Source organism: Vombatus ursinus, unplaced genomic scaffold, assembly GCF_900497805.2.
Source record: "Vombatus ursinus unplaced genomic scaffold, bare-nosed wombat genome assembly UNPS02010548.1, whole genome shotgun sequence".
Taxonomy (NCBI): domain Eukaryota; kingdom Metazoa; phylum Chordata; class Mammalia; order Diprotodontia; family Vombatidae; genus Vombatus; species Vombatus ursinus.
In genome coordinates, this window is record NW_020950326.1 from 15,142,686 (window position 1) to 15,170,037 (window position 27,352).

The 27,352-nt window shown below is 42.9% G+C and overlaps 1 protein-coding gene across 4 annotated transcripts in view; it reads right to left on the bottom strand.

Annotated features, from left to right (window-relative positions):
• BIN1 (bridging integrator 1) overlaps positions 1-27,352 on the bottom strand; it is a 137,676-nt gene that overhangs the window by 46,897 nt on the left and 63,427 nt on the right. For 3 of the 4 annotated variants that reach the window (XM_027854669.1, XM_027854672.1, XM_027854671.1), the window contains exons 2-5: positions 22,161-22,241; positions 6,617-6,671; positions 5,969-6,063; positions 140-235 (exon numbers count right to left, since the gene is read on the bottom strand). In XM_027854669.1, the coding sequence (XP_027710470.1) occupies positions 140-235; positions 5,969-6,063; positions 6,617-6,671; positions 22,161-22,241 (327 nt within the window). Of the gene's footprint in view, positions 1-139; positions 236-5,968; positions 6,064-6,616; positions 6,672-22,160; positions 22,242-22,481; positions 22,900-27,352 lie in introns of those variants that run through there. The other variant, XM_027854670.1, reaches the window with a different exon arrangement.

Below are 27,352 nucleotides of genomic sequence, written 5' to 3' on the forward strand. Positions count from 1 at the left end.
TGTTTTCAAGCTGGAGGAAAGGCAACCTCTGGTGGGCCAATGAGATTACCTGCAAAGCTGGTTCATTTTTCCTTTTCCCAATCTCCCCACCCCAGCCTCCAGAAACAACAGCAATTTCAGATCAAGGTGGGCTTCTTACTTTGATGTCAGGAAACTGGCCTAGATAAGTGTCCATGGTCAGAAGCGCCTGGTCCACCAGTTTCTGATGGTAATCCATCCATAGCAGGTCATTGTTCTGTAATATGCACATATACACTGAAGTGGTCAGAATATACACATTGCCAACTTCCCACTACCACCCTGGTCATGAAAATCACTTATGGTATGTAAATACATTTTAAAAATTATTTTATTATATTTTATTTTATATTTTATTATATTTATTTTATGTTATATTTATTATATTTTATTATAATTAGCTAAAAGTGATTTGAAAAATATACACAATTAGTATTTTTATTAATCCCAGTGGGCCTACGGTGGGATAGGTAGGGGGAGATAACTTATTTTACAGTTGAAGAAACTAAGGTCCAAAAGGGGTAGACTTCTGTGAGCTGGGGAAAGACTGAAAACAAAATGACTACAACAATGCAAATTGAAAGAACCACCCAAAAAAAGTAAACATTAACAAAATTCCAAAGAACAACAATAGCTAGAAAGAAGAGCTTTGAGAAGAAATTCCTATTACATCCCTTTGCAGAGGTAGGAAGTCCATGTGTGTGGCACATTGCATATATTTTGAGACTTTTCTGACATATTGCTAATGGCTGCGGGGTTTTCTTTTCTTCTTTTTTTAAATTTTTCTTTAAAAAAACATTATATGGGAAGGCTCTCTGGGATCAGGAGGGAGAATAACACTGGGGAAGTTTTTGGTGATGTAAAAAAACAGAAGACATCAATAAAAATGTATTTAAAATAAAACTTTAAAATGAAAGAAAATGGATCACAGATATAGGATATTGCCTATATTATTACATTTTTTCCCATATACTGACTGCTTTTACTGATTTTTTTTTACTCTTCCTCTTTTTTTTTTTTTAAATTCTTTGTTATATAGGATGGCTTCTCTGAGGAGGGGGAAGGAATCAAAGGGAGGAAATTTGGTGACATAAAAACAAAGATGTCAATAAAAAATTTATTTTTAAAAGAAAATGGACCCCAGAGTTCCCGTCTCTCAGGTTAGTGCCTTCTGTAGAGGACACATTGCCAGGAACACAGCACGTGCTTAATAAATGCTAGTTGACTTTACTTATATTCAAGGGTTGATCTGTGTATGGTTTAGCTAGAAGTAGAATAATCTGAGTTCAGAGAAAGGAGAGATGAGTGTGGACTAGAGTAATCAGGGAAGACATCACAAAGGAGATGGCACTTGAAGGATGAATACTATTTGGGAAGATGGAGAAGATAAGTTCCAGCCTGGAAAAAGAAAATAAAACCTTTGAGAGGTGAATATTATAATCATCATAGTAATTTTCATAGTGATTTTTGCTTTTATATTTTTTATCTTAAATCCTCTCCCAGTTGCTCTCCCAAGCTTCTCTCCTTTTTAGAAAGTGAGAAAACTGAAGGTCAGACAAGTTAGGTGACTTGACTAAGGTCACACATCAAGTCAGTGGCTGAGCCAAGACTAGAACCCAAGTCTCTGGATCTCCCCAAGCCCAAAACTAGCCATACTAGGCACTACACATATTCCTCTAAAAGAATGACTGCCAACCTAGAAATTGCACAGTGGCAAGAGCTTTGGCAGGGCAAGATCTTTGAAGGCAACAGCCTCCTCGATCTTACCCTCTCAACTGATAGCTCCAGAAATTCCAGCTTTTCTGGAAAGCCTTCTCTGGATAACCAAGAAAGGGGCTGTTCCATCCCCAACTCTGCTTCGTGTAAGCATGCAGCCTCCGTGTTTGGCTTTCCCACTGGTTGCAAGGCATAATGTACCACTCTCAGCCCATATTCTCTCATTTGGTTTAAGAGCACCATTTGCCTTTGGTGCTTACACAATGGAGCTGAGAGGTGGGGAAAAAGGAGGGGAGAAAGCCACAAAATTATAAAGATTCTTTGTCACTCCCTAGCTCCCCCTAGCAGTACCTATTTCCTGATTTTAATGATGTTCCAGTCCCAAGATCCCACCTCCTGTGTTCTATTCCCCCATAGCTCGGCTTTCAGCTGCCACTTTTCTGTCTCTGCCAAGGGTATCTGCAAGGATAGTCAAGGATTCCTGAAGCTGGAAAACCCTTCAAGACCGAAATTATGAATGAATTTCCTATGGTAGGATTTCAGGCATGAGACTTGCTGGTGACCCCTCTAACTACCCTTCTTCACTCTCCATCCAGGTTTGACTCTTCTGTTCATGGAGGCAGATCAAAGAAGGGTTGTTAGGAGCGCCCCCTCTTAATAGGAGGTTGATCAGACATACCATGTGCTCCACTCCCCTTTACTCCTTTACTCAGCCTCACAGCCCCACCCCATCTCCCTAGCTCTGATCCCTGGGCTTGTATTTTCTTCTCTGTGGTTTCCCTTTCTCTGCCTCTAAATGCCTTCAGTGAATGAAGAATCAGCCCTTGGGGCCTCTCATGCTGCTGGGTCAGCCAGTCTGCCCTCTTGCCTTCTCCATTTTCATATTTAGACTACCTTAAGGAAAAGACTTCTGACTGCCCAAATTCCTCTGACTTTTCTGTCTTTTTTTTTTCCTCTCTGGAAGACCTCTTATAAGAGGTCACATGGATTTTCCTCAGGGTTGTAACTAAGGAATAACCTAGCAAGATGGGCCACAGTTAGAAAAGCAACATAGTACAATGGAAAGACTGGATTTGGAGGCAGGAGAGACCTGGGTTCAAATCTTACATCTGACATGTGACCTTGGGGCAAGTCATTTAATGTCTCTGAGACTCAGTTTTCTCACCTATAAGATGGGACTAATGGTACCCATCTCCCAGTATTGTTGTGAGGATCAGGTGAAACAGTATATGGAAAGCCCTTGACAAACCTTAAATCAATTACGCATGCTATTACTGTTCACTCAGACTATGTTGTATCATTTCTTGTGGCTTTTAAGGTCAGATGTTAAATAGTCTTGATTTTAGGAGGCATGGTAGACAAAGAAAAGAAATACAACTTCCAAGGCAGTGGCACTGGGATCAAATCCTACCTCTAATGCTTTGGGCAAGTCATTTCACATCACTTGATCTCAATTTCTTCATCTTTAAATTGAAAGGTTTGGACAAAACGGGATCTAAGATCCCCTTCCAGCTCTAAATCTATAGTCCTGAAGTATTTCTTCTCCTAATTTTTCTCCTTTCAGTTTATTTTCCCCACTTCCTATTGCCTCTTTTTTTCACCGACTTAGTCACCCTTACTGAGGTCCCATCAATTTAACAGACGTTTATTACGATCTTGTTATGTATAAATTCATCACTAAAGTCCTTCAAAGGCTCATCACGTGATGGAGATGGGTCTGGGCTCTTGAAGATTATAAACAAGATTGTCCAGATCCAACCACGATGGAAAGGCTTCAAATATGGGCCCTGTGAGGAGATGGTTGTCTGCCATCCAAGGACCACTAAGCTGGCCATCGAATGATGCTGTTTTCTAACTACAGCTAATCATAAAGATGACATCGACTGAGATATACAGGGCCTGAAATCTACAATAGAGGGAATATAGATGCTGGTGAAATCATAGGCTTTTTCAAGCGAGGAAGTAAGTTGAAGCATGTGTTAGGATCTGAGGGATAAACAAAGATGAATAAGACTGAAGCATCCCCTCAAGGACCTTGCAATCTAACAGAGAAATATTTCTAAGGTTGAATTAAATGTAAGAGAGAGATTTCACTGGGGAAGGGGGAGAGAGAATGAGTCTTCATCTCACAGGCTAGAAGACAAGTGGCATCTTAGGAGCATGATCCCACTACCGATCAGCATGAAGATTCGACTTGCTACATTTCCGACCTTGGCCCTTCCTTAGACTACCTGGTTTGCCACCCACGCCTTTATAAGGGGGAAGGAGTGTCACCATATTGAGACTGAACTTAGAGTGGGCACCCAAACAGCTAAGAACTCCCAAGCTAAAACAATAAGCCAACCTCAGCCTCCCCCGTAGCAGAAATTACAGGTGTGCTCCACCATGCCCATTGAGAAAAGATTTAATTAATTTCAACATGCATCATGGCATGGTGGAAAGAATTTCCCACAACTAAACAAGTCAGACTAGATGATTTTGTAAGGTCCCTTCCAGCTATAATATGGTAAGAGACCCAGACAGTATTCTCAGCCCTAGCTACCCATCTGACACATAGTAGAGACTGGAGAGAGGGTAACAGATGGGGGTCAGGATTCAGCATGGTTGTACTAGAAAAACAAATGCACACACAGACATGTTTGCTCTAGGTTTCTGTAATAAAAACTCTCATTTATATCATGCTTTAAGGTCTACAAAGCACCGTCTTCGCAACCACTCTATAAGGTAGTAGTACATGTTTAATTACCCTGTAATCCTCTAACATGGATCTTCCCCATTTTACAGATGAGGAAACTGAGGGTCAGAGAGATAAAGTGAATTGCCAAGAGTTACATAGCTAGTGAGTGTGGTATTCAAGATCTGGGAATCTTACCCAGGTCTACTAGCTCCAGTACTCTTTCCATGATATCACACTACTTCTACAATGATTTTATATTTTAGCTAAAAATGCAACAGGAAAGAGCAATTAGCAAATTCATGACATGGGGTCTCATTTGTACTTCTATGATAGCTTAAATTTGAGTAAAACCCTGTACTTTGATTTTTAAGTGCTTAAGTCTGAATCCTTTTGCAGAAATGTCAAATCTGTTCAGTTCAAATACCATTGTAGAAAGTCAAAAACATTACCATTTATTAGTAGATATTAGTGATTTCAATTTAGTTAAAACTAGCAGGAACAATAGCAACAAAAGCAAATTAGATCTAGTAACACAAAAGTGCAAAGATCCCTAATGAATGAAAATTCTAACTGCTCTGAAGGACCCTGGGATCCAAAGCCAACCATTGGAGCAGTAACATCCAAGTTAAAATCAAGAATGACGACAGTTTAAAACTGTAATGTCGAGTTGGCAGTTGGGATAAAACAAAAGCATCACTGATTCCTCTGAAAACAATTCCCCTTCTTTTTTTCACCAACCACATCTAGAAAGAGATGATCTGGGCTTATGATTGGCTAAAGGGAATCAACCATGGGGGTGATTTCTAAGCCTATGAAATAGGAAGGCCTCATTGGTTTTAGATAACATTTGCATTTAATCAAGTCTGAATTTTATTTAGAGCTAGACTCTTATAGACCATTGAGTCCAATCCCCTTATTTTATAACTTATTTTATATACTTAGGCACTTAAAATTACATACTCATACATATAGAATCAGTGCTGAAAGGGACCCAAGAAATCATGGAACACTCTCACTTTACAGAGAGGAAGCTGGTAAAGCTGAGGTTCCAAATCTGCACATTTTAAATTATAGCAAATTCCACCACTACCAAAGAACTATATTAAAAGGGACCTTAGAGACCATCTAGTCTAAACCTCTTATTTGACAAATGAGGAAACTGAGGCAAAGAAGTGCAATGACTTGCCCACAGTCACACAACGAGTTACTGGAGTGGGGCAGACCTAGAACTGAGATATCTGGACTTCCAATCCAATGTTCTTACCACATTTCATTCTTGACCAGGTTTTACTTTTTATTCTTAATTTGTTCTTCCTCCCCCAACCTTTCAGAGGAAAGAACAAAAAGGAAAGTGTGGGAATAAATATGCTTCCACTGATAGGGGAATAAAGACATGACCAGATACTTCTCTCTCACCGACCAAGATGACTGAGCCCTGTAACTCTATCTTCATGCCAGGCTGGACACTTCCTGACCATCAATCACCATTTTTAAAAATCATTTCCTTTCTCCCCTGGTCTCCACTCCCCTGCTCCCAGCCCCAGACCACAATCTTACTTCCGCTATTTTGTTTGTCTCCTCTCTCCCGGGCCAGTCTGGTTCATACACCTCTTGCAGACACTCCGTTAGCTTCTTAGAGGCTTCATGCATTGCTGAAAGGGACACAGAAGAGCTCAATGCAGAATCCACAGGGAGAAAGGGGAAGAATTAGGGGCTCTTCCTGCCCACCAACCTCAAACCTTTTCCCACTTCCTCAGATTCCTTCTGATTCCACCCATTAGAGGCCCTGGCTTCTAGCTGCAATCAGCCCTAGTTATGGTTCCCACCAAAATAGAATAAGGATCAGATAGGGTTGCCTAACCAGGACCCTTTAGGCCCTGGCCTGTCAAAGGCATGTTCATTTGTACACCCTGGCTGATACTTCTTAGAGGATCCAATATAAACACAAACCTGGAGGCAATTCCTACTATGCCATCGCTTTCAGGCTGTCCTCCCAGATTAGCATCAGGATTAAAAACAACCCTGACCTGAGCCAAATATACCTAAACCAAGGTGCCCAAGTCCCTTCATCCATCCATCAGAAAAAATCAGAGAAGACACCTGGGCCCCAGTCATTGCCAAGACACAGGCTGTAGAGATGGTCATGGAAAACTCTGCCCCTTGCTCTGCTCGAGGAAAATGCACCCATGGAAAATCCTACCTTACCTTTGACAGATGCCAAGTAGGTGCGCAGATCCTTTTGCAGCCTGGTCCCTTCCGTCTGCAATGACAAACACAAACTCTTGATCAAAACCTCCGCATGTAGAGGAGCAGATTCATGCCCCTCCCCCAATTCCTATTTATTCATTCAGTCAGTCTTTATTAAAAACCTACTATGTGCTCAGCACTGGGGTAAGTACTATGGGGTATACAAATGAAATATAAGCCCCGGACCTCATCCTCAAGGAGCACAAGGCACACACAAGAAAACAGAATTACAAAGGATTACACAAGGGAGTGTATAACAAAGTGCCACAGGAAGAGGAGGAAGGAATTAAGCATTTACATAGTGCCTACTATGTGCCAGGCACCATGCTAAGTATTTTTTACAAATACTATCTCACTTGATCCTCACAGATCTTCAAGGTAGGTGCTATTATGATTCCCATTTTACCTATGAGGAAACTGGGGCAAACAGAGGTTAAATGATTTACCAGGGTCACACATCTAATAAGAGTCTGAGGTCACATTTGAACTCAGGTCTTCCTGACCCCAGGCCCAGACCTCTATCCACTGCCTTTAATATGTGACAATAAATACAGAGGAAGTTCACAGATATCACTAAAGGTCAAGGAAGGGTTCACAGAGTGAAGAGATTATGATATGGCAAGATAGGTAGAATGTGAATCAGGGGTCACTCCAGGAGCAGGGAGTTGTACTGAGCAATGACACAGAGACAAGAATGTCCATGGCATGTCCAAGGGACAGTGTGCATGGAAGGAAGGGCCCTAGGTTCCAAGTTCACTAGATTTGAGTCCCAATCCCAGTGCCACCCATTTCTGGCCACAGGACCTTAGGAAACTTAGTTCATCTCATCTATAAAATGGGGATAATCATACCCAGTCTGCCTACATGGTTGCTGTGAGGCTCAATGAGATGGGACAAGCCTGAAAAACTATAAAGCATAAATGCAAGGGAGTATTATTGTTTTGGTTGTTGTTGTTAAAGCACAGTCAAGCGTGGATGGATCTGAATAGATGGACAGCAATGGATCTGAAATTAGAAGGCATGGCTTTTCCATCCTCCAACTATGGGACCTTCAGCAAATCATTAACCTATGCCTCAGGTCCCTCATTTCTAGAACTAGGATAATCAAACTGCGCTACTTACTTTATAGGATGTTATGGGGAAGGGGGTAAGGAAGGTAGAGAGAGGAATGGAACACCATGTGCTTATAATGAGCAAGCCTTACGCTGGATAAGCATTTACCCTTACCGTTACCTAGAGAAAATTTATTTCCTTCCTTCCATTGCAGAGTTAGGGGACTATGGGTGTAGAATATTGCACATACTATCAGACATGGGCAATGTGTTCATTAAGTTTTGCTGAACTTTTTTTTTCCCTCTTTCTTTTCTAATCTTTGTTAGAAGGGATGGCTGATTGGTAGGGAAGGGTGAAGGGATGGAAAATGACCCCAAAATAAAAGGCAGTGAAAACAAAAAACAATAAACAGAAATATTTAAGAAGAAAAAAAATAATAACAATAGACTTGCAGCCAGGAGATCTGGATTGAGTCTGATTCCAGTGCATGCCAGTTGTATGACCAAGGGCAAATTCACTTCAGTTCCTAAGGCCTCAGTCTCCTTAACTATAAGATGGAGAGGCTACGATTTTTACTACCTACCTGATAGAGTTGTTTGTAGACAAGTATTTTGCAAAGTATTTTGCAAAGTGTTATGCAAGTGTGAGCTATCATTCCATAGTCGAATCTACTTGAAGATGAAAGCATTCTACAGTATCCTAGTCACAGGATCCACAAGGCTAGCTCAGGCCCTGGGAGGCACTGGCTGGCCTCGCCAGAGTTCAGAGATCGATTGAATGACTACCACTGCCACGCCTGGGACCCAGAGTCTGCACCACTAGACTGATCCAAAATCCGGAGATACTGATTTACCTGTATTTTGTCCAACACTTACATGTGCTTAGTCTGATTTCAAATGCACAGAAATTCTTCCAAATCATTTTCCCTCTCTCTGGTTTCCCCACATCCTCTCCTCCATTATCCCATGCTCAGCCCCTGTTCCTCTTTCCTTCTCCTCTGACCTTCTTCTGTATCCTCAGGTCTTGCTTTTCTATGTGTCAGATAAAGATGCTCAACTTGGAAAAACAGTGAGCTAGGTTCCCCCCACACTATACCCTAACTCCCGCCCTATTAAATGGGATTCAAGTGGCCACTTTCTTCTTTATCTATAAAATGGAAACAATAATATCTGTTATACCTAACTGACAGGGTTGTTGGGAGCTCAGATGACATAATGTACACAAAGTATTTAGCAAATCTTAAAAGCACTACAGAATGTCAACTGTTATGACTACACAGAAGGCCACCCCCAAGTAATGCCTCCAACACAATGGCTTCCCAACCCCGTGGTGGCTTCACTCCTAGACACCCTGAAGGGGCACACTGCTGCCTCACACTGAGCTCACGAGGAGGGGGGAGCCTAGCTGGCCTGTACCAGGGCCCGTCACGGTCCCCTTGTGCCTGTGAACAAAGATCTTCTGTCAGCAGGAAACAGATGTGCAAGGAAACCCAGCCTGGAGATTCCCCGGAAAGTCCAAAGCAGGGCCAGCTGCAACCATTTCACTGGAATACACTCCCCCAATGGGCCCCCTTCAAGTCAACTCATCCATCTCTCCCTGGCCATGAGGTGATTGCATTCAACCCCCAACTCCAAGCAGGGCAGTAAACAATACAGCCAGCTGTATTCTCAGTAAAACCTGAGCATCTAAATGGAGGATGCTGTCCTTCACAAAACACCCCTCTACTCCCTAGAGTGCCCATGGAGTTAAGTCTAGCTTATCTAGAGAGCTAGCTGCCCAAGAGTAGCTCAGGACCAAGGCGGCCAACATTCTGCGATCAGCCTAGCACCCTGAAACAATCTGGATGAGGCAAGAGGGGAGGAGCCAAATCCAAAACTCCAAGGCCTCTTCTCTCTCCCCTTCCTCATTCACCCAGAGCTGGCTCCCAGTTATCTCGAGGGTCAAAGCCAAACACCTGGCGATAAGTCTCCAGGCTTAGCTTGCACTCTCAGGTAGGCTCTTCAAAGGATGTTTAAAGGGGGCCTTGACCCTCCCCAGCTCCCAATCAAAGTCCAAAAACCTGCCTAGCCCTTTGCTTCTTGCCCAATGAACCCATCTCTAACTAATGTACCGCAGGATAGGGGTTCCTTCACACAAGGAGGAAGATTTCCAGTAGCACAAAGAAAAGAGGTAGTAGGCCTGATTCATCACTTTCTAACACCAATGACACGGACACTTTTCCTAAGCAGACCTGAGTCCTATGTGGCATGAACCCTTAACAAGCTACGTCACTGATCTCCAGCTAATGAGTGACTCTTGGGCTTACAGCAAGAGTTTTTAATCTTTTCTGTGTCATGGACCCCTCCTCTGCCAGTCTGGAAAAATCCATGGACCCTTTCTCAGAATAATGTTTAAAATGCATAAAATAGAGTTATAGTAATAACTAACATTTATATAGCTCTTATTAGGTGCTAGGCACTGTGCTAAGCACTTTACAATTGCTATTTCATCTGATCCCCACAACAACCCTGGTAGGTACGGGCAATTAGTAACCCCCTTTTATAAATGAGGAAACTGAGGCAAACAGGAATTAAGTGACTTATCTAGGGTCACATAAGATTATAAAGGAAATCTATTATATTGATACGTAGTTATAAAAATTTTTTTGAACAAGTTTGTGGGCCCCATATTAAGAACTGCTGGTTTAAATGGTTTAGTGGCATTAAGAAGAAATGCCTGGAAGTCTGAGAACACGTGGGAGGTAACCTTTGTTTTAGCAAATAAAGGAAGGAGGCTCTCTACACTCTCCTCCAAATGAATCTCTTAGACCCTCTAAGCTTAGTAATCTCTCTGATGCCCTTTGCAGTCTTCCAAATCCCTGTCCCTCTCCTTCTCACTGATATATTCCTAAAACTGGGGATCTTCGACTGCATCCAGCATGTTGAAGAAGCAATGGTGTGTGTGTGTGGCAGGGCATAAGGAACATCAGGGGGCAGCTAAGGGGTGAAGTGGATAGGGCACCAGCCATGGAGTGAGGAGGACCTGAGTTCAAATCTGGCCTCAGATACTTACTAGCTGTATGACCCTGAGCAAGTCACTTAACCTCTGTTTGCCTCAGTTTCCTCATTTGTAAAATAGGAATAATAATATTACCTACTTCTTATGAAGGTCAAATAAGATAATAATTGTAAAGTGCTTAGCACAGTACCTGGCACACAGTAAGCACTATATAAATGTTAGCTTTTATTATTATTAGGGCAGCTGGGTGGCACAGTGGATAGAGAGTGCCAAGCTTGGAGTCGGGGAAGACTCATGTTCCTGAGTTCAAATCTGGTCTCAGGCACTTACTTGTTATGGGACCCTGGGCAAGTCACTTAACCCTGTTTGCCTCAGTTTCCTCATCTATAAAATAAGCTAGAGAAGGCAATAGCAAACCACTCCAGTTTCTTTGCCAAGAAAATCCCTGATGGGGTCAAGAACATTATTATTACTGTAGTAATGGGTGGAAGCTGCAAAAAGAAAATTTAGGCAAGATGTCAAAAAAATAACTTCCTAACAATTAAGCTGTTCAAAAGAGGACTGGGCTGCCTGGAAGGGTGATAGGTTCCACCCACTCTTTCGAGATCTTCAAGCAGAAGCTAGACCATCACTTGTCTGGCATATTTTAGTGGAGATTCCTTTCTTGTTATGGCTCGGACTAAGATGGCCTCTAAGGTTCTTTCATATTCTCAAATTTTGTGACTTGCATCTGAAGTTTATAATTATGTCTTATCTATGCTGCAAACTCCATGATGACAGACAATCTCTCTTAGCTAAACTTGGACTGGATTCTCTGGGAAGACTTGTATGAACTGATGCAGAGTGAAGTAAGGCAATGTGAGGCAGTGTCATGGAAAGCGTGCCAGATTTGGAGTCATGGGACCTGGGTTCAAATCCTAGCTCTGCTGCTTAAAACCTATGTGACCTTAGACAAGTCACTTAACCTTTAAGAGTCTCTGGTTCCTTCTCGGTAAAATAAGTAGGTTGGACTGGATGACTTCTAAATTCCCTTCTGTCTAAAAATCTATCATGCTATAAACAAAATCAAGAGAACAATATACACCATGATAGAACAATGTAAATGAAAAGACCACTTAAAGGAACAACTCTGAGCAATGAAGATCCAGAAAAAGAGATAAAGACACATACTTTCTCCCTGATGCCAGAGAGGTGAGGGACTACTAAGCCAGAATACTATGTACATCATTGAATGAGACCAAGTTTCTGGAGGACTTTTTTTTCTTTTGCTTAATTGTTCCTTCTTGTCTTAAGTGAGGATTTAATCTGGACGGGGGTCATAAATGATTGTGGAATAGATTTTGTATTGTCTTCTCAGTTAAGTAAACAGAAAATAAGTCATCTTCTCTTTTGAGTTAAGTAACCCTGAAGAGCTAAGCCCCTGTGACGATCTTCTTGCTAAGTAAATATTTGCTCCAGTTCCTTATAGTCATGAAGACTTGCCATTTTGGGGAACCAAAGTGTGGGGTTTGACTAGGAGCCTAGCTATTTAGAGGTTGCTCTGCCCACAGTCAGAAAGAACAGATAGAAGAAGAATGTTATGGCACCTAATTGGGGAAAGGAAGCAGAACTCTGGGGTTGCATTATCAAATAAGGAGGTTTCCGATGAAAATTCTCAACTTCTTTGAAAGGGACAAAGAACATCAACAAAATATATTTAGGGGGTGAAATCCCTCTTTTTCTTTCAATTTCTTAACCATGTTCTACACACAGCAGGTGTTTAATTAATAAACATTTGCTGAATGACTGGCTGAATTCTTACAAATGCGGAAACCAAGCCTCAGATAAGTCAGTAGGGATCAAATTTTGTCAGTAGGATCAAAGTCTCCTGATTTCTACTCTAATGATCTTTCCACCAAATCACGCTAACACTAATTTACGTTTAAGTTCTGACTCCCAAACACAAGCCGAGTTTTACAGCAGGGAATTCTAAGCCCCTGAAATGGCCTTATCCTTGGGGGGCTTGGGGAAAGGGGAGGAAAGTGTCTCATCTTTCAAGGGCTTACCAAGTTCTATGGGAACTAATGGAGTAGCGTTCACACTGCTGGATATACTACCTAAAAAGAATCTCCCCTCACTTCCTGTCAAGTTGTTAGTAACCCAGGAAAATAAATAGGTGCCCCAGCCCTCCACTTCTTCCCTTCCAGGGGAACCAATTCCACCTCTCTCTACCCAATCCCTCAGAGTCAGACCCACAAGGTCCCTGCCAGGATGAGGGGGAAAACTGTGAATGATGTATGCCCTCATGCCAAAGGAAGGGTCACAAAGAGTCTTGTGCCTAATCCTCACATCTTCTTCCAGATTATTTGCCCGTAGACCGCACTTGACATAGTCCTGTCTCCATCTACTCTGACATTCCCCAAATGTTCTATGCCCCTTGAACCTATGCCCATGATGTCTGAACAGTTCAGATAACCACCCCCCGAGTCACTCACACACACACACAGACACACACAGACACACACATACCAGGTGGTAGATGGAGAGCTTTGGACTGGCATGCACGAGGAGCAGTCATTTAGCTAACTTTAGCCCTTGTCTCACTGTCCCTCCCAAGCCCACAACCGCTCTGCACGAACCTCATCCCTATCCCTGCCACACAGGATCAAGTATTTCTGTCTCCTTTCAGGGGCATGGGGAATGTGGTTCATCACCCACACTCAAAGCCTGTTAAACAACTTAGGCGGCCCAACGGAATGGGGAAGGTGTTCTAGCTTTATTGAAAAGTCCTGCCACTAGGACTCCCTGGGCATCTACCATACCCTACACCTACATAATCACTGTTGCACACAGGGAGCCATGAGGTTATGAAGGAAGGGGACTGGGGATGGGGGAAGAGTTGAAAGCAACTTCCAAAGACCAACCAGGCCTTAGAGGAGACCTCATCTAGAACTCCTGAAGTGACTCTAGCACCAAGCAGCCAAGAAGAAGACATATTATTTTGTTTGCCTGTTGTCCTAGAGGAGGTACAATAACAGAGTGCTAGAATTAGTTGGGAAAACCTACACTTGAATCCTGTCACAGGAATGTATTAGCTGTGTGACTCTGGGCAAGTTACTTTACCTCTGTTTGCCTCAGTATCCTCATCTGTAAAATGGGGATAATAGCACCTACATCCCAAGGTTGTTGTGAGGATAAAATGAAATAGTAAATAATAATAGCCATAATCTAACATTAACATAGCACTTCAGTATCAAGCACTGTGCTAAGCATTTTACAATTTCTATCTCATTTTATCCTTCAATAACCTTGGGAAATAGGTGTTATTATTATCTACATTTTACAGATGAGGAAACTGAGGCAAACAGAGGTTAAGTGACTTGCCCAGAGTCGCACATCTAGTAAATGTCTGAGTTTGGATTTGAACTCAGATCTTCCTGACTCCAGGCCCAGCGCTCTATCCACTGTGCCACCTGGCCGTAAGTATGTACCTACATAAATGTTGGCTATGATTATTATTATTATTGACCTGGGAGTACAGTCTCTATCCCAAAAAAAAAGTTGTCTTTGGTGCACCTTGCCTCCCCTGTAAGCAGTGTATGAAAGCTGTAACTGAAGATGCATTTCTTTTTTTTGTTTGTTTTTTTGGGTTTTTTTTGGTAAGGCAATTGGGGTTAAGTGACTTGCCCAAGGTCACACAGCTAGTATGTGTCAAGTGTTTGGTCTGAGGTCACATTTGAACTCAGGTCCTCCTGACTTCAGGGCCGGTGGTCTATCCATTGCGCCACCTAGCTGCCCCTGAAGATGCATTTCTTATCCCTGCTTTCAACCATCCATCCCCTACAAAATCCCAGTGTTCTAATGCTTTGCCAGGGCCCCACCTTTTGGAAGGAAAACAATCTTAGAAACTTATCCAACCTAGATGTCAGGGCTGTAACTTATTACTTACTCCCCAGGAGTGCTGGCATTTTAAAGGAGTCTGGACAAGACAACGTTTCATAGGAAGGAAGGAATCGCTAATAGATGCATTTCAGGCACAGTGAGGGCACCTTCAAATCCTACCATCCAGACAACTGCCTGCTCCACCTATTTGTAAGGTTGGCCGTGCTTGACTCTCAAATAAGAGCTCCAGAAAGACTTCACCAGCTTCCTCCCCTCCTGTGCTTAAATCATTTAACTAGCAAAGAAATCAGGACTTCATCTCAAGAGTACCTTTTCCTTAGCAGTCAATTCTTCACCACACAGGTCCTCCCATCTGTAGATGATGGAGGGCCAAAAGCATAGTACTTACAGCCTAAGCAATCCTTGAAAGGATGGGAGGGCCTTGAATGACTCACCCAGAGGAACTAAATACCTTTAACAGGGTCTTCCTGACACAAGTAACATTCCCAGTGCTTTGCATGTAATAAGCACTAAAGAAAGATCAAAACGCCATGAGATGCTACTGCTGTGTACAACATCCAGTGCAGTTAAAACATCTAAACCAAGGATTCCTTTTTTTTTTTCCTAAACCAAGAATTCCTAATCATTTTTGCGTCATAGAACTTCTGCCAGTCTGGACAAACCTATGGATCCCTTGTCAGAAAGGAAAAAAAGTTTTTAAATGCATAAAATAAAATTGTAAGATTGCAAAGAAAACTAAAGGTTATTGAAAATAAAGGCATAATTTTCTCCCAAAATTCATGACTCCACTCCAGAAATACATCCAAGATCCCAAACCCCTTCTCTACCCTTAGAGGTAAGGCCCACTTATTTTAAGTCAGTGATTTGACTTGCATGTGACAAGGGACAAGAGGTCATGGAACTGCTGGACAGGGGGATTGAGAGGCTGAGGAATAACAAATTCAGTACAGGAGTCTGAGAAGCTGCTTGGCTCTCCTTGAGAAGCAAAGAAAACTGGCCTTCTTCCCAGGGGGTACTCCTGTTCCTCACACTCTTCCCCATCCCCTTCCATTTATCTCCTGGCTAAATTTTGAATATTGTTACCTTTTAAAAATATAATGCACCACTTTACAAGTGTAAGTTTCTTAAGTACTTTCACATCCATGATCTAATTTGAACCCCCAAATACTCCCAGGAGGTAGGTGTAATGGAGATTACTGAAGCCTCAGTGATTTACTCAAGATCCCAGATGCCCATCCCACCATCACTGGGCCTGGCCTCTCTCTTGGCAGGCAGAGAGGGGCTGCAAATGATCCCCATGACTAATGACTTTCTCTTTGCAGAATTATGTTTTTTTTAATTTCTCCCTTTTAGAGACAGTTAAGGGAAGGTATGAGGCCTAAGGCCATGTCCTACTCTTCAAAACAGACAGGAGAGTATCTATTCTTTGCTACAAGATCTTTGGGGAAGGGGGCTCAGGAGCAGTGGGTTTAGGGAATATTAACACCCCTTGGGCTCTAAAAGCTCTTTGTACCTAACCTCATCCCATCTCTTCTCTCTCATTCTTCTACAGGAGGCCTTTTCTTCTCTCTGAAATGACCATCCATTTATTCTGTATGTACCTTGTATGTACCTAATTTTTTTTAACATGTCTCCCCATTACATGTTTCCATGTTGTCTCCTTGAAGGCAGGAAGACTGTTTTTTACTTTGTTACTCCAGCACTTAGAAAAATGCCGACTGACTACAAACAGCTGATTGCCTATGCCCCAAAAGATCATGTCGTCCCCAAATTTTTCCTCCTCCAATCTAAACAATCCCGAATTCCAAGCCTTCAAATAAGGACTTTTTAGTAATTTAACAGTTCCTCTCCATTATCCACCATAAAATGACTGCGTCTGGACAGTTAGATGATCTTAAGTTACATGGCAGTAAATATGGGCTGCTGTAGGAGAAACCAGAGAGTGAACCATGATGTAGTTTGGCCTATATATAAGTGCTAAGGTCAAGGCCATTCCTCTTCCTAGGGCCCTGGCAATACTACTCCCCCCATGTACTCACTCCTTCCCTTCCACTCATCTCCATTTTGGTGAGACATCTGAGCTCTGATCAAATCTCATAACTCAGTCAGTCAGCCCCCACACACTGGGAGGGAGACTGGCCTAGGTGCCATTAGTAGGGGAAGGAAACCTCCATCAAAGTTTTATGGGAAGATACTGAGAATTGTGGCGGGAAATGCTGAGAATAAAGGAAAAAAGGGGGCATTTCCATTTAGGTTTCTGCTAAGGAGCCCTGGGTGCTTCCATGAGAGGATTTGAGAGTTCTAGGGTAGACAGGCGGGGTAAGAGATGTCTCCATCTTGGTTCTCCTAAAGAAATGGGAGACGGAGACTACTCATTCTGCTAGAACAGCAGTTCTCAAAGTGTGGTCGAGGAGCTTCTTGGGGTCCCTAAGACTCTTCTGGGGGCCTGCAAGGTCAAAACTATTTTCATAATAATACTAAGACATTTTAATTTCTAATATAGTAAATACTTATAGATATAATCCATACAAAAACTTTGTGGGGGAGGATTCTTGATAATTTTTAAGAGTATCCTAAAGGGGGGCAGCTAGGTGGCCCAGTGGACAGAGCATCGGCCCTGGATTCAGGAGGACCTGAATTCAAATCTGGCCTCACACACATAACACTTACTAGCTGTGTGACCCTGGGCAAGTCACTTAACCCCACTGCCTAGCCAAAAAAAAAAAAAAAAAAAAAAAGAGTATCCTAAAGGGTTCCAAGACCAAAAAGTTTGAGAACCACTGCACTAGAGCAATTTAAAAACAGGGTTCTTGGTTATGTAGTTGTTCTTTTTTCCCCAATCTTTTTTTAATTATTTTTTTAATTACTCTGAAGTAGACAAATAACAACAAACAAGGATATTTCGTTATACAAAGAACAGAAAATAAAGATTGTTTATGACAGTGTAATCCTTGTAATATAGAGTTTGGTTTATTTTAAGTATATGTTACATTTGACATGGATTCTTGTAGTTTTTCTAAGAATAGTCCCTGCCATGAAGCAGGGTTATTTACCTCACCAAAACTCCATAGTTATAAGGTATCATGGGAAGGGCCTCAGGGTAAGAGTTAGGAGACCTCTACCTAGTCCATGACCTCCCATTTGATAGCTTTAACCAGCCCCTCATTGAAACTGTTCCTTTGGCTTCCATGATGCTATGCTCTCCAAATTCTGCTTCTACTTCTGATTGTCCCTTCTCTGTTTCTTTCTCTGAGTCACCATACGAGTGTCTGATGGTGCACAGCTAAGCACGCTCTTCAACATTTGGTCCTCAGCTCTCTTCCCTGTCCAGGATCTCCTCCAAACATGTTCCCCTATCAACTTCCCTGTTTCCATTAATAGTATCATCACTTCCCCATCAAAACCTCATCTTTCCCACCACTCTGTCCCTAACCTCCCAAATTTAACTGGTCAGGCACTTTTAAATTCTCTTGCCTCCCAATCCCACTACCACCACTGGATTTCTGGCTTTCATCACTCCCGTTCTGGCCTCCCAGCTGGCTTCCCTCCCACCTCTAGTCTCTCCTCTGTCTAATCTGTCCTAACCACATGCTAAAATAAGCCACTTTCATCATGTCACTCTCTTGCTCCAAAACCTTGTCTATAGCAGTCATCACCATTTAGAGGTTTGTGCTAAAAATCCTCTAATGTCACCTTAAGCAGTAAATAATTGCAAAGAATATTGTGAGTAATATATTAAATGACCCTGGGAATTCACATTTGTTATTGTTGTTGAAAGCAGTTTGAAGAACAAAAAAATTGGGAACCACTGGCCTAAAGAATTATAAATCTGCATCTACATATCTATATCTAGGGGCAGCTAGGTGGCGCAGTGGATAGAGTACCTAGACTGGAGTCAGGAAGACCTGAGTTCAAATCTAGCCTCAGATACTTACTAACTGGAGGACCCTGGGAAAGTCATTTAACCTCTGTTTGCCTCAGTTTCCTCATCTGTAAAATGAGCCAGAGAAGGAAATGGCAAACCACTCCAGTATCTTTGCCAAGAAAACCCCAAATGGGGTCATGAAGAGTCAGACACAATTGAAAAACATATACATAGCTACATTATATACAGGTATATAAATGTATCTCTATAGATGCATGACAGTGTTAGACTAGGTGGTCTCTACCTGAATAGAGCTAGATATCTATATCTATGGAGATCTGCAGTTGGAGATCCATGGAGAGACCATGACATCCAACATCCTCATTTGCCATATGAGAAAACTGAGGCAAAGGTCTTACCCAAGGTATCAGGTATGAGAGGCAGAATTTGAACCCAGTTCCTCTGGCTCTAGAGTCAGTGTTCTTTCCCCTGAGCATAAAATCCAAGATCTTCAGGCTGGCATTTGAAGACCCTCCATAATCCAGGCCTAACTAATCTTTCCAGCTTTACTTCTCACTACTTCCTTCCCCTCCATTCACCATCTTCTGCCCACGCCTTCTTACCTCTCTATCTCTGTTCATAGTTCATCCTCCCTTCCCCAACTCTAGGAAAGCCTACCTGATAACTGGCTCTTCCCAGCCACCTATTTCAATTCAACAAACGCATATATTAAGTGTGTATTTATTATTCATTAAATCACCCCCTTCCGCTCTGTTCCTGACTTCTAGACTTCAAAACCATGCCTCGGCCGCTGTCTCTTCCTAGAACTTCCCTCTGCCCCAAGGCCTCCTTGTCCTGGAACATCCGACCACCCCGAAACCTTCTAACTCTGGAATCTCTCTCTCCACCAGGCCAGACCCCTTCTCCCATTGTTGAGCTCCTGGGGCCTCTATTTTGCAGAAGGCCCCATTTCATTCCCCTCCCAGCTTTGCTATTAACTTTTGTGCTTTAAAACCATGTCCCCTTTCCAGGGAGAGAGACACACACACACACACACACCTTAGATGAACAGAACTTAAAGGCCAAAGGAAGTCTGACTCCCTACTCTCCTGGGATTGATTGCGATGGACTGCAAACTCACCTCCCAGGCTTCTTTGTACCAAGATAGGCTATGTACAGTTTAATTATGGAACATTAGATGATTATTTTTTAATTATTTACACTGTAGGCTTAAGCTTTTTAATAATCAAAACTATTAAAAACCAGAGTCCTTTCTTTAATTAAAAAAAATCCTTCATCTCCCTCTACCTCCATCTCTCCTCCCACCTTCTTGGCTCACTTTTGTGTGTTACTTTGTCACATTAAAATGTAAGCTCCCTGAGGGTGACTGCAATTTCTTTTTACTTTTATATATATCCTCAGTGCTTAGCACAGTGCCTGGTAAAGAGTAAGCATTTAATAAATGCTTGATGGCTTGTTTCTTTCCCTCCTTTCTTCTTTCCTTCCTCCTTTTACTACGTGCAAGCCACTGTGCTTGGCATTGGGTATACAAAGTCAAAATCCACCCCCTCAAGGATTTTATAAGGTAATAGAGGAGAAAGATCGTTTATCCAAATACCATACAAGGTAGACTGCAATAAGGGCAAAGGACTATATGATCTGAGGAGGGAGAAATCCCTTTCCACTGGTATTGAGATACAGTAAGGGAAGGCTTCCTGGGGGAGGTGGTACATGAGCTGATCCTTGAAGGAAGAAGAGGAGTTGAGTAGGCAGAGATACGGACAGAGTTTATTCGGGACAAAGGGTGTGTGCAGGCACAAAAGTGAGAGAGTGTGCAAAACAAGATCAGGGAACAAATAGTAGTCCATTTTGGCTACAATATCAAGAGTGTAGAAGGGAATAGTATAAAATAAAGATGGAGACACAGGCTGCACCAGATTATGAAGGTCCTTGAATGTCAGATTCAGGATTTTGTATTTCATCCTATAGTCAACAGGGAAGGAGGTTTGTAAAATCAAGGTGTGACATAGTGCTTCAGGAAGATCTTTTTTTGGCAGCTGTCTGAAGGATGGATTAAAAGGGGAAAAGACCAAAAAAGAAGTTAGGAATCTAGTACAAGGGCCCATGTAAGAATGCTTATGAAGGGACAGCTAGGTGGCACAGTGGATAAAGCTCCAACCTTGGAGTCAGGAGGACCTGAGTTCAAATCCGTCCTCAGACACTTAACACTCACTAGCTGTGTGACCTTGGGCAAGTCACTTAACCCCTATTGCCTCACCAAAAAAAAAAAATGCTTATGAACCTAGTGGAGGCCATGTGAGTGTAGAAAGGGGGCCAGATGAGAGAGATGCTGCAGAGACAGAATCCATGGAACTTGGCAATGGATATGGGGGTAAGGGAGTCAAGAGGACTCTGAGGTTTCAAACCCGGAAGGCTGGGAAGAGGATGATATCATCCACAAAGATAGGGAAGCTAGAAGGAAGGCCAGTTTTCAGGGGAAAGGTGATAAGTTCAAGAGGCAGCCTAGAAAGCTGGGCTCAGAGCCAGGAAGACATGGGTTCAAGTCCTCCTTCTGGCATATTCTGGTTGTGGGACCATGGGCAAGTCCCTTTATCTCTCAGTGCTCTAGGCAAAGCAAATCATATCGAGTTAACAAGAATTTATTATTAAGCTCTTATTATGTGCTAGACACTGTGTTAAGTGCTGGGAATACAACTGCAAGCAAAGGGACAGTCCCTGCCCTCAAAGAGCTTACATTCAGGAGCTGAAAAGCTGGGGAGGTGGGGGCGGGGAGAAGAAAGTGATCTCTCAGGGGCATGGTGATGAAATCCAGGAAAGGAAGAAGGGCTGTTCTGGGCCCTTCCTCAAAATGGAAGATCCAGGAGGAAATCACCAGGGGAAAAAGAGGCCACAGGGGTGAAGGGAAGACTAGCTGAAGCCTGGTGGCAAAGTCTGGAAAGTGAAAGTCAAGGCCCTCCCTGAAAGTTCTTTAACACTACAAATTGCAAAAAAGGTGTGGACTTGCATTGGTATGGGAATTTCCACACCTGGGAGTTCCCAATGCCAATGACATCACAGACCCAGACCCTATCCTTATTCCTACTACAAATTCAGTTTTGAAGGTGCTGAGTTTGAGAGAGTATCTAAGTCCTACCCATTCTTCAAGACCCAGTTTAAGTCCCCAGCTCAAGGAGAGCTCGCCATCCACTGAACTACCACATTTTATATCATTTATTTGACACTTGTGTTATAATGCCTAATGCCTCATCTCAGTGAGGGGGGATGGGCAGTGGAGTCTGGACCTGTGGATTTTATTGCTACTGTAAGCTCCTCAGTGAGGAAACTCCTCCTACCAATACAGGTCCACACCTTTTCTGCAACTGCAATTCTTAGAGAATTACTAATAGCACTAAGTGACTTGGCCGGGTCACACAAACAGTAGGTATGTATCATAGGCCAGACTTGAACCCAGGCCATCTTAACTCAGGGGTTGGCTCTCTATCCATGAAGTCACCCTGTCTTCCAACATGGCCTGGTATTAGTGATGTTTTCATGTGCATGTAGCTTGACTCTCCTACTACCATAAACTCCTTGAAGGCAATAACCAAACAGTACCGTCTCTGGTATCCCTCATAGCACCTAATGTAGGGCGGGGCCCAGAGTAAGTGCTCATTGATGTCCTGCTGCTTGGTTAAATGAGCTTACCAGTTGTTTGTTGAAATTCTGGACACACTGCTCGAACTGCTCATCTTTAGTCTCATCTGCCTTTCCTAACTTCTGTAGGACCTGGAAAGAGAAAGAGGGAAAGAGAATGTTACCACAAAAATAAAGACCAAACAAAAACCCTGAGGTCCAGATCCTGTCCTGTAAAACCAGAGAGAAACCATTGCATTTATTTTCTCCTCAACCCCTTCCCTAATTCCCTACCACAAGAAACATGCCCAAACATGCATCAGTTTCCCACGTGCTTTGTGATGCCAATACTAGCCCAAGGAAGTCCCCCTCTATGGAGGTCAGCTGGCTCACCCCTTGTCCAACTAGCTCCTCTGGCAAAGAGGAGAGAAGGCCTAAAGTCATGACAATCCATGGGGCTGGACCAAGACTTCTTAGGTGAGGTTCATACTATCACTTCCTCAGAGCTCCATCCAGACTGTCTCAAGTACTGGGCAAGAAAGGATTGAGAGGGACTGGGAGGAAAGTCCCATATCTCTTCACAAACTGTCAGCTTTCTCGAGTGGGACCTAACAAGGGAGAGCCAGGGAGAAGAGAAGTCCAGACATTTGAGATGATAATGAGGGTACAGAAGAGGATGAGGATAGGCAGGAATTTGCTCACATGGTCTATTTCTTCACCTTTATGAATATAAGGACAGTTCCCAGACTTTGGTATCTGATTTTTTTTTTAGGCTCAAATGGCAACCTCCTCACTGTCCTCCTCCCCCAGCCCCCAACACAAACATGCAAGTACACACACACTCTCCCTCTCCCTCTCTCTCTCTCTCTCTCTCTCTCTCTCTCTCTCCCCTAAGTCTCAGCTGTCTGGCTCTCAGCTGTTTCTTGACCAAAGAAAGAGAAAAGTGAGAGAAGTAAGAGACAGGAGAAAAATGAAACAAAGAGTTAACAGAAGAACAGGCTTTGTAGGAGACAAGAGAGATAGAGGCAGATGGACAACTAACTTCTGCAATGCAGCAAACTTCTCTTGGGGGAAATGAAAGAGCAACAAAGACATTTTCAAAGCGGGGCACAGCAAAGGAAGTGGTTAAAAGCAGCTCTGGGAGGTGGAGGACTATGGGCGTGAAAGACTGCATGTAATGTCAGGTATGGTTAAGGTGTTGGCTAGTTTTGTTGAACTGGGTTTTTTTTTCTCTCTTTTTGATGTGTTTGTTGTAAGGGATGGCTCTCTGAGAAGGAAGAGGGAAAAGGTATATCCTGGGAAATGAAAATGATATTTTTTAAAAAAACATATCAAAAATGTAAATTTACAAAACACCTCTGGGGAATGACCATGAAGACTTTCTTGATATGTGGCAAATGGGGGAGAACACGGACTGAATGGCAGGTATGAATCTATCCACATCCGATGAAATCACAAATCCACTTGAATACTATAGTACCCAACTATCCCCCGTCATTCTCTACAAATCAGAAAAGTCAATGAGACTCTCCCAGCAGTCCTAGCACCTCAGCCCTATCACCTCCAGGCAAGTGAGGAATGACTAGACTGCAGCAGTCTGTCTGGGCGGAGGATAGTAAGAGCTCACTCAGTTGGAGAGGTAAGAAAGTCGAAGACAATGGAGGATAACAACCACCTCCAGATTATGAGGCTCGAATGAGATGCCAGACAGGAAAGCACCTTGAAGCATATAGTAGAATGGCTCAACAAATTTAAAGGATTATTAATATTAAACCCTTTTAAAAAGGTTAGGATGTTCCCTGCTCCACGTGAATCCAGTCTCACCCGATGATACTTCCAGAACTGCCAAGGTTTTTGTCTGGAGTGGGGGAGCATCTCTTGCCAAGCTTGCAGAGATTTTTTGGCTTAAAAGCCTTTTTTCTTCCTCTCCAGACCCTTCCTGCCCCCATAGATATGTCCCATTCAGAGGCCCTTTAGTCACACTTAGCTTTCGAAGCCAGACTGAGTATGTGTTGAGAGGGAACTCCAGATAAAGAAAGACTGTGATAAGTTTCCTGCCAGGTCATCTGTCCAAAGGGGCCTGCTCGGCTTCAGGCCATAGCTTCCCTCTGACTCTCATACATAGGATCCAGCCACCCCCCAATCACCCACTTGAACGCCCCTCAAAGAGGGGAAGTTCCTCTCATTAGCCCCTCTTTGTCCCTGATTTCACTAAAGCAATGTGCTTCTCTGCTGTCACTACCAGCCCTCCACCACATGCCTCACGCCCCCTCTAAAATTAAGACTTGGACATAATTTAATGTGATGAAAATAATGGTATAGTACTGTGCTGTAAGAAATGACAAATATAAACAATTCAGAGAAGCCCTGGAAGGCCTGTATGAACTGACCTAAGAGTGCAATAAGCAAAATCTATATGTCATAAGCAATCTCACCTCTGTGCCTTTGTTTTTCTCATTTTCCCCCCTCCCCATAATGTCATTCCTGCTTCTTTCTATGGTGTGCCTACCCTTAATAACCCAATTCAAGTTCTAGCTCCTCCATGGAGCTTCCCTTGACTATTCCAACCCACAGTGATGTCTCTGTCTTCTGAACTGCTGCAGCACCATCTGCACCATTTTACTTGGCACTTAGCCTAAATACTCATCTATCTATGTGCATCTTCTTTCTCTACCCAACTGGAGCGTATGCTCTTCCAGGCCAAGAAACAGACAGACAGACAGACAGATAGCTAGGTAGATAGATAGATAGATATGATATGATACAGAGATATAGACAGACAAACTGATAGAGCTATATAAAGATAGGTATGCATGTATATATTTTTATAAAAAGGTTTTGTAAGAATAGAAATATATGTATATATCTGAATTGTTCACAATATATATCTATTAGATTTTATATAGATATAAATATACAGATATAGAGAGAGAAAGATAGAAAGATATATGCCTTATCTCTTAGTATTTCCAGCACCCAGACCTTTATTGGGGCTCAATAGAGGTTTTTGATGAGATAAGGAAATTGAAGCCTAGAAAGGTTAATTAAGTAGCTTGCCTTAGGTTACCAAGGCCCTTTTAGAATACAGTAATGGCTAGCATTCCTAATTCACTATTCTTTCCAACACATTAAACCCAGGCTTCCTATTTATGTATTATGTCTTGACAAGCCTGAAGATTTCAGATGATTTTCAGTTTCCCTAATAATACCATGCATCTACATAAGCCAGATCTAACTACTACCTCATTTTATTAGCATAGATTGTTTTCTAAAGGAAGAAAAGAAGAGAGCCTTACATGGGCTTCTTTCATTTGATGATTTCTGTCACTCGAGGGAGAAGGACATAGAAAGCAATAGATATTTATCACCTCTGTGATATAGATATGGAAATTGGAGCCCAAGAAGCTGAAATGGACCTTGTCTTATTTAAACTTTGTATCTGCCACAGCCCTAAACCCAGACTTCTGAATCCAGCAAGCATTCAATAAATTCTTGCCGAATTGAATTGCAGAGGTCACCTAGGAACCAGAACTTAGGTCTGCTAAACTCCCAATCTGAGGTTTATATCCTCTCTCTCTCTCTTTCTCAATGACCTCTTCCTAGAGCTAGAGCTCAAGCACAAGCACAATATTTGGCACGCAGTAGGTGCTTAATAAATGTTCACTGACTGACACAAACTGACTGGGTATTTTTGCTGCAGAGTCCCTAAGCCAGACCTCAGATCTGTGGGAAATCTGTGGGAGGCTGCCTTACTAGAGCATCTTTGCTAAAGGTAAGGAGATGCCCCTTCCTCAGGCCAGACTGCACTAGTCCATACTCACTGTCCATACTTAACGCATATTACTTTGTATTCTTAATTATCCTTTCAGGCCCAAGCTCCCCACCTCGACTGTTAGTCCACTGAGGGCCGTCATTTTATACTTTATGTTCCAAAGGCCCTTGGCACAATGTCCCAAACAGAGAAAACCATCCATGACCTTCATTAGGCCTCCTATGGTCTCTAACCCTTCTCCTCTCAGGTTACTAAATGAAAAGCAGTCTTCCAAGCCATATTCTCTAAGCCCACCCACTCCCTCAGTGAGTCAGCTGGGGAAAACCGAATTATCTAGGTTGCTGCCCAAGCTACATTTCCTCCTCACCAGCCTGTAGCTCTTCTCTACCATCACCCTAAATGGGCCTGTCAGGAGAGATCAAGGCTCGCTTGGATGGCAGATGCTGTAGCAGCTGAAGAAACACGGCCCAGCAAGCACATACACACAGGCCCAAGCAAACACATATGTACAAATATGTAATCACACACTACATAAGCACACAGAGACCAAACTGAGAAAACACGAAAATTCCAAACAGAAACGCCTTATGTTGTTAGTTATCTTCGCAAGTGCATTGGAAATGCCCTCGGCTGTGAGTCAGGAGGCCCGTGTTCTAGTAGGAGCTCTAGCCACAAGTAGCTAACTACCTCTGCTACTCATTAGTCCCTCAAATGACTCGGTCTCTTCGGCCTTCAGTTTCTTCCTCTGTAAAGGACTAAGCGATCTCTCGAGGCTCCCCCCACACGAGTTATATATTTTGTGTGTCTTCCCAACCACCCGGCAAACTCCACAAGGGCAGGGACCGTGACTTCTCTTCTGTTCCACACAGTCCTTAGCTAGGAGACACTTAGTGAAAACCCGCTGCTTTACCGGTCATAGGACGAACAGATTGCAGTAATCCTCCCCACCCACACACTTCATCCTGATAAGTGACTTTATGTCCTTCTCCCCCTTCACAAGAGGATTCTGGGCCTTTCTGTTCCACTGGTCTCCCCTCGGCGGTGCAAGACACAGTGCTCCAAATTCAGAAGGTCCTCCAAAAAGCTGGTGAATTCAATTCACAGGATCGTAAATCTAGAGATGCAAGGGACCCCAGAAACTAGCTAGTCCAAACCTCTCGCTTTACAGGTCGGTCATAAGGCCACAGGTTTAGAGCCTGAAGAGTCCAACCCTGTCATTTACATATGAGGAGACTGAGGCCCCAGAGGTCAAATGACTGGCTGAGGTCACACAGCAATTAAATGTCTAATGTAGAATTGGAACTCGGGTTGTCTTAATTCTAGGGCAATGAATAGCGTACTGGGCCTGGAGTCAGGAAGATTCTTCCTGAGTTCAAATCTGGCCTCAGACACTTACTTAACTGTGTGACCCTGGCCAAGTCACTTAACCCAGTTTGTCTCAGTTCCCCATCTACAAAATGAGCTGGAAAAGAAAATGGTAAACCATTCAAAT